We start from the raw sequence: 8,320 nt of genomic DNA, 5'->3' as shown, positions 1-8,320 counted from the left end.
TTTCTTAACGCTGCCACGTAAGATGTTGCCCCTACACTCAAGACAAAATAGAAACAGAGCTACAAACTTTGTTAAGTCGACAAAAGCCATGCGCAACATTAGGACGTGTACAATGGGGTGACGTCAGTCTTTTCTTAACGCTGTCACGTCAGTCTTTTCTTAACGCTGTCACGTCAGTCTTTTCTTAACGCTGTCACGTCAGTCTTTTCTTAACGCTGTCACGTAAGATTTTGCTGATCTGTACATGCCCTTATAGGGATCTAGTTAGAGAAAAAATAATATAAAAAAGGTTTCAAAGAAGAAAAATGATTTGTTGTGGCTGCTGGGATTAGAGCACAGGTCTCCACGGCCACAACGTGGAATTCTCACCACTAAACTACAGCCAATTCAGCTTTTAGCAAGTTTTCTGTACTTTTCTTCTTATCGACTACTCAGGCGGCTCCTTCGTTCCAATGTTCTCTCTTCTATAGAAGGAGAGGAAAGGAACCCCCAATCTAGAAACCTTTGCCTCCCCTCCGCCGCCGAAGATGCCCCAGCAGGCGCCGCAGCCAGGGACCGCCTCTCACGTCCTCGACTCTGTACCGCTCTTCGTCATCGTCCTCGGCGCCGTCCATGTCCTAGCCCTCGTACGCGATCAAGTTTCCCCAGCTCCCATCCTTCCGATTTGGTTCCCTTTCCCACTGGATCGCTCGATTGATTACTTGATTTGACCATCTTACCTTTTTACGCCTTCTTTCTCTTGTCGCAGGTGTACTGGATCTACAAGCTGGCCTCCCAAAAGCAACCCACGCGGAGCAAGACGCAGTGATCACGCCCGGGATCTCATCGCACGACTTCGCTGCTCTCTTCTTTGACTGGTTAAGTTCTATCCGATTAGTTACGTCATCCTTGTCTTGTTTGTTTTTCCCCTGATATATTGAGCGTGTAGTGTTTCTTGGTTTGCTTGGTTAGGATTCTAGGATTTTATTGGGTTTGACCAATGACCATATAGAAATAGAACAGATTAACATTTAGCAAATCTTTTGCTTTCATAAATTATGAATTATTATGGTATGATAGAGGGAGGCGGTTACAGTGTGATGCTTCCCCAGCATGCTCTCTAAAAAAACTGCAGTCGTTGAAGAATTGGATACAGGTAAAGGAAGATTTGGCGATAAACAAGAAGGTAGCAATACTTGTTCTGTGATACTTGTCCAGTGCTTGTGATAATATCGCTCGATCTGTGTCTGTTCTTAGCTTTGCTTGTGCTCCCTATCATAATCCATGGGATATCTCACAAACTGACTTTTCTGCTTCTACCATGATTTATATCGCATCCCTACAACCAAGCTTTGGGTTAGCTTTAAGCTTCTAACTGATTAACTTTATTGTCAGACCTTATCAGACTACCAACACAATATCTGTTAAAAAGGGATTTAGCCACTTGTCAATGCCACCAATGTACTTTATAATTGTAAATTATAATGCCACTGAAAAGTGGCAAACCTGGCTCAAAAATTGTTCACATACACCATTAGTTTCTTATTTGCTGTGTTAGAATCACTTAGTAAAGAAACCAATTAAACATTACAATTAATTTAATTTTATCCAGAACATTAATAATGTCCATGCCTATTCTACTTCTTAATACTGTAATAACATGCTAAATTTTGCTCCAGTAGCTTGACCTTGGCTACATGTATTACTGCAAACCAACCCCTGGTTACGAATAATCTATATTGCACGGACACGGCGACGCAGATTTAGGATACATCATTTTCTAAAAACAGTCATATGGGCACACAGCAAATATATATATATATTTAAATAATTAAAAAATCTCATTAGTAAAAGAAATTGTGCCCCATTGTTGCGTGTCTGCTGCCTATGCCTCCAATAATGTATAATAATCCTGCAAAAATAGCAAATTGCAAAATTCTCAGGGGGTTTCCTGCAAAATTCTCATGGTATACGTTATGCCTCATTGGGCGTAGATTGTTATGTGAGAACACTATAGCCCCATTAGGCATCAGCAGGTTCACAAAAAACAAAGGAAGGGGAAGAGGGATTCTGAGAATCGGAGGGGTAGAGAAGAGGGAAGTGAGAAGAGGGAAGAGCTACCAGGTTACCTGCTGCCGGATCCTGGGGTTGGACGCTGGAGGGTGGAACCAGCGGCACCGAGTCTCGAGGCGCTGCATCTGGAAAATCCGGCGGCCGCGCAGCGTCGAAGGAGCGCTTGAGGTAGGTCACGGGCCTCACGGCTGTGGCGAATGATTCCTGATCCTGCAGGTTAGGTTTTTTTTGTCGAGCATCCCGATCCCCCGTAGCCGTGTCTTGCTCGTGTCTCGAATTTTAAATTTTTTTAATTAAAAATCTGGGACACTTGGGGACACCCGTGTCGGGGCATGTCCCTGCGTGTCCCGCACGGCGGCACGGGAGGTCTAGCCATATTGGTGCTTTCGAGCTAATAAATATATATTCTCTGGTTTTGTTCTCCCTGTAGACTGAATATCCACTTGAATTGATAGAATTCTTCTGGTACAGTATACTTAATCATGCCTGAAATGTCAATGTAATCAAGGTGCATTGATAATTTGATATTACCGATGGTCAACGTAAAAAGCATGTAGTTATAGTGAAAAAACAGCTTTGGTGCTTGAACTATAGGTAGCTACTAGCTCGTTACCTGGCCCAGTCGATTGTCTTGTGATTAACATAGGAAGCATATATACCTGACGTATTTGTGGGCAAAATCATTGTATTTTATATTTCCATTTTGGATATATCTTGGCTGAGCATTTAATCCCGAGGGCCCCTGGCCCATAATATGCCCATCGCACATGCGAGGGGTTGCAATTGATCTGCAACCTGGGCCATTTCCAATACATTGGCGTCAGTCTACTTGCTGAAATGGTTAGCCTGTGAGCCAGTTCAAAATATTTGTGTAAGAATAACATGAACTATTTATTTTCCTCTGCCCGGTGGAAGAATCCACATGCATGGGAAGGACCCAATAGGATGTTCCACCAACGTCAAACCGGGGCAATCATGACCTTGCAAATACACAGGCAAAGTGCTGCAACGATCAGATCTAAAATCAGGCAAGACACCCATGACAGCCAAATGACTGGGACAAACACAGAGCCGGAATACACAGGCAAAGGACTAACCTCCCGTCCTGATGTGTGGCAAGAACTCCATGCAAAATCAGCCAACTGCAAACCCCTGCGTCAAAACTCCAGATTCACAGGCAAGAACCCAGCTGCTGGAGCCTTCTTGAGGGTTGGGTGCCGACCAGGGGGTTTGTTGGAGGGGCTGGTCGGTTTTGTGGGAGGAACTGGTCCGTTTGCTGGTACTCGGTAACTGCTCCTACCTGTCATGTGGAAGGGTTAAAAAACAAGTGCCACACAGATGTGCTCCTGCATTGGTGGACCATTTTGAAAACCAAGCCGTATTAGTTCATGTCTCCGTCTAACAGCGTATCATGTGCACTTAGCAGCACAGGGACCCTTGCCCCCCTCAAAGCTAGTATAGGAACACAATGAACTGTCATATTCATGAATTACACCTCATATTGGCTTCTGCATGTCAGACGGAGATGGACGGCACTGATAATCCTTAGCTTGGCCTCCAAAAACACTCTAGGTCCATTTTCTACGGGGCTCTAGAAAAGGGTCCTTAACCATCGATTTTAGCATATCATGCAAATTCCTCGCCCAGGGTAAATTCATCAAGTTGTTATCCAACGTACACTATTATTAACAAAATCGTTAGTTTTGTTTATCTAGTTCTCATTGACCCAGTACACAAAATTGGGTGTTAATGTTTCTGAAGTCCATTCTTTTCTGTTATATGTAATGTAATCTAAAAGTGTGTTCTCCTGCCAAATTGCTTTTGTTCTAAGCCTCTAACCATAAACTTAGAATAATAAACAACATGTCTGCAACCCTTCACCCTTCTTTAGTTACATTGCTAACACATGCACTGGAATACATACATGAATATTTTGAATATTTATACTTCGGCCATGTTTGTTATGCTCGTTTATATGTGAAATTAGTCAATGACATTCTATTTGTTTGTCTGATATGTAATGGTGCTTGCTACGAGTTCAAGTCACGAAGTGCAAAGCCATCATCTTTAACATGAATGAACCATCAATCTTTCTGCTCAAATGTATTGTATGAACTCAGTCCTCTCATATATAATGGAATGTGTAATTGTCTTAAAGTTTATTATCAAAAACAACCATAAATTCCTCATAGGATAATAACTGAAAATGTCATTTTTCTTGTCATTCTCGTTCCTTTAATTTTTTCCTTATGAGAGGATGGGTTCAGTAAGATATAATCCGCACTCACTCATACTTCATATGATGTTCTTTCAACGTGAAATGCATATTCACTGTTGCTGAATGTATTGTTATAAATTAATACTACTATACTGGTCATTATGGCCCTGTCCTTATGTGTGTTTTCAACATTGACCAAGGGACAGACAACTGGAAATGTTGTGCTAGTGGCATGTGCTGTTAATGAATGTAGGTTTCTTTACAGCATTTCGTAGAGTACCTAGTTGTTTTGTTCACTGGGCCTATTGTTTATTCTTCATTTTCTTTTTTTTTTCTCGTTTCATGTGGTAAAAGACTCTTTCTCATGCTTGCAGGTCGAATTTGAGATGAAATGTTACCCTTCGGAATGTTTAGGTAGTTATTTATCTTAGAAGATTATAGTACTCCCTCCGACCGGTATTACTTGTCTCAAATTTGCCCAAATACGGATGTATCTATGTGCAAAAAGCGTTTAGATACATGTAATATTTCGACAAGTAATTCCGGCCGGAGGGAGTACGTGATATTTCAATTTGTTTTATGGTATTGGGTACATTTGAATTCGCCGACCTAGGATCTTTCTGGACAGAGGTTTTGGTACATTATTGCTCACCTTCTTTTCAATGGAATAACTTAGACATTTACATACTTGTGCTATTACAGAATCGTTAAGTGGAAACTTGTTTGTTACAGTTGAGCTATTGCCTTTACTTGGATTGATCTTATTGATTCAGACTTTTGTTCCCACGCCACCTCCCCCTTAGGCCTTATTTGGTGTTAGTGTATTTTGTATTCCTTGGTGTTTTGGTATTTGAGGGGTTTGGGTGTTCAACAAAAACTCTCAAAACCCAAACACCAGTGTTTTTTCATTAGTATGAGAAGTGTTTTAACTTCGTAAAAAAATGGATTGTATTGTGGGATAAATTAGGGATGATCCCCTCTAATCCCTTCGTACCAAACAACATTTTGGGGCTTTTAGAATTTTTCAATTTGAAGTGGATAACATCCTACAAAACATTCAAAAACTCTAGTAAAAAAAAGCCCTTGTAGTCAAAATATTTGATTCTTGTCTCCGCCACTAACCCTCACGGAGAGCTGCGCGGATTCTCTAACTTGCTGAAGCAAAGTTAGAGGCAAACTTACACCTACCGGATGCCCTCCCTTTTCAGTCTAACGGCTCGTGAACAACCCACCTGTTCCAATGAAGCAAAGCCAGCACAACTGCACATTCAAGCCCTTCGGCGCTAGCAGTTAGTGTAGCAAGCAGAGAACCGACATGACGATCTACTTTCGAACGTATACTAACGCTCAGTTTTGGTGCAAAAATAAACAATACTTTCTCCGATTCAATTTAGTTGTTCGAGCGTGCCGTTTTGTGAAGAAATGGTTGCACAACGATTTTTAATTGAGATAAATATTTTTTACTCCATTCCATACATAATGAGTGTCTCGGATAATGTACTACCTTAGTATAAAGTTGTACTAAATCTGAAACAATTATTATATGAATCAGAGGAAGTATTAATTTCTCATTGTCCGAAGTAGTATTTGATTCTATCTTTATTAACTGGATCCATAAATATGTTACTTCCTCTGATTCATAATATTTGTCACAACTTTGTTTACGTACCCATTTATCTATAGAACGAAACGTGTCAAAATATATGCTATATAGACAAATTTGTGACAAGTAATATAGATGAGAGGAAGTAATATAATTTGAGCAATGACAAATAGACACGAAGCAAATCGTAATGTTGTTGTGTCGCATGGAGCACCAGGCTTAAAAAATCCTCACGTGGGGTACTTAATTAAAAAGCATGCAGCCAAAAACTAATCAAAAGGATTTTTTGCTTGTGTAAGCAGGTCAAGATGACACACGCATGCAGCAACGACCAACGGCAATGGCAAGAGCTTTAAAAAATCAATCGATCTTCGGGACGCGGCGACGCATCGCTGGGTCTCCGCAAAGCAACCAAGGCTGAGTTCTTTTGTTCTTTTAGAACCGATTTCTTTTAAAAACTGTCCTCACCTAACTTCCTACATAAGTCGTATCTCAGATTTAGCTAGGCATCCAAACTAGTTTGATTAGGTAATCAAATTTAGCTGGCGGCTTCTCCAGAAAGCTGGGGGAGGGCCGCAGCTTATATAGGTGAATCTATGGAGGGTCATCATTGAATTGACTAGTTTTGGAAATAGTCTTTTTTTCCGCTTAGCTCAATTCATGCATGGTTCCAGATAATCCGCTTGGTTGCAAAAAAGTGTTAGAAATGCGTATGAATATACAACTTAGAGTTGTAGGACTTAGAATCCGATTCAATAGAAAATGAGAAAATACGCAAACCAAATAGAAGAAACAGCAATCGCTAGTCCACGGGGCTCATACTTCAGCGCTGCAGCGCTTGGTACTCGGACCTCGGCTCGAGGCATTTTCTCTACCCCTTCTTACCCTGAAAAAGCAGGGTCACCTTGTGTCGTTAAACCTATAACCATCTTTTGGCTAACCTAGCCTCCTCCGTCCCTTCGTACCAACAAGGGGTAGTACAGGAATCCCGGGCCTTGTACACACCGCCCGTCACACTATAGGAGCTGGCCATGTTTGAAGTCATTACCCTTAACCGTAACGAGGGGGATGCCTAAGGCTAGGCTTACGACTGGAGTGAAGTCGTAACAAGGTAGCCGTACTGGAAGGTGCGGCTGGATCACCTCCTTTTTAGGAAGAGCTAATGCTTATGCTTATTGGGTATTTTGGTTTGACACTGCTTCACGCCCAAAACCAAAAAAAATTGTAAATGAAGTGAGTCAAAATTAAAAACTCAGATTCCTCTTTTCAATTTTCCATATGGGTTGCCCGGGACTCGAACCCGGAACTAGTCGGATGGAGTAGATAATTCTTCCTTGTTACAATAGAGAAAAATCCCTCCCCAAACCGTGCTTGCATTTTTCATTGCACACGACTTTCCCTATGTGGAAATGGCTCATTTCTATTACAAAGAGTTATACTAAAATTATGAAGAACATTTCATCAGTTCGAGCCTGATTATCCCTAAACCCAATGTGAGTTTTTTCTATTTTGACTTACTCCCCCGCCACGAGCGAACGAGAATGGATAAGAGGCTTGTGGGATTGTAAAATATACCCTTTACTTTAATTATTTCAAATTATTTTATTATTAATTTAAACATTCCCGCAGGTATTCTTTTTTTTACTTTTTAGAAAGTAAAGTGCTTTTTCGAAAGATGCTGTCTTTGTTTATGTTTCGAGTTGGAGCAAATGACTCTAATTCGGCCATGCCTACGAATCAGTCGACATTTTGTACAAATTTTACGAACGGAAGCTCTTATTTTCATATTTCCGTATCCTTTCTTAAACCATGAATCTAATCTTTTGGAAAAAATAAGTCTCTTCGCTGTAATTTTTGAACTTTGCATTTATTATTCTAGAAAAAAGAAAAACCTAATCCTTCAAATCTTCGCTATCCTTCAAATCTTCGCTATCCTTCGAGTCTTCGATACGCTTCGGATCCTTATGGGGAAGTCTATAAATGATACGTCCCTTGCTTGAATCATAACGACTTACTTCAATTTTGACCCTATCCCCCATCAGTATTCGTATAGAACTAGACCGAATCTTTCCTGAAATATAGCCCAGGATGATGGTGTCATTCTCTAGACGAACGCGGAACATTCCGTTGGGTAGGGCTTCCGTAACTAAACCTTCGAAAGTTACTTTTGCTTCTCTCGGGTTTTTCTTTTCTCGCCTATTTTTTTTTCTGTCATTTTTTTTTCTGCTATTTTTTTCTTTTTATTTGAATAATAGGAAGTTCGAGAGAGAATTCGGGCACTATAGGCAAGGCGATTACCATATATAACATAAGACTTCTCCCCGAGGAAAAGAGATAAGTTCTGGATGAATTGACAATGCATAATTGAATTGATTAATTTAAGTCTCGTCTATTCTACATTAATGGGAGTACATTATGTTTCTGCTTCACGAATATGATATTTTTTG

The 8,320-nt window shown here is 40.6% G+C and overlaps 1 protein-coding gene across 3 annotated transcripts; it reads left to right on the top strand.

Moving 5' to 3' along the window:
* The first annotated feature begins 403 nt into the window (after positions 1-403).
* On the top strand, positions 404-6,785 carry LOC100835029. Of its 3 annotated transcripts, none has more exons than XM_024460530.1 (3): positions 404-626; positions 749-857; positions 6,176-6,785. In XM_024460530.1, exons 1-2 carry the CDS (start codon positions 528-530, stop codon positions 806-808), a joined length of 159 nt encoding a protein of 52 aa, XP_024316298.1. In that variant the 5' UTR covers positions 404-527; the 3' UTR covers positions 809-857; positions 6,176-6,785. The 3 variants fall into 3 exon arrangements, with proteins under 3 accessions (XP_024316298.1, XP_024316297.1, XP_024316296.1); XM_024460529.1 differs by lacking the exon at positions 6,176-6,785 and adding an exon at positions 1,974-3,080; XM_024460528.1 differs by lacking the exon at positions 6,176-6,785 and adding an exon at positions 4,645-5,019 and having other exon boundaries at positions 407-626.
* The last annotated feature ends 1,535 nt before the right edge of the window (positions 6,786-8,320 follow it).

The sequence above is a fragment of the Brachypodium distachyon genome, chromosome 3 (assembly GCF_000005505.3).
Source record: "Brachypodium distachyon strain Bd21 chromosome 3, Brachypodium_distachyon_v3.0, whole genome shotgun sequence".
In the NCBI taxonomy this organism is placed as follows: domain Eukaryota; kingdom Viridiplantae; phylum Streptophyta; class Magnoliopsida; order Poales; family Poaceae; genus Brachypodium; species Brachypodium distachyon.
Note: the sequence above shows the minus strand (reverse complement) of the source record. Positions and strands in the feature narration are given on the sequence as shown.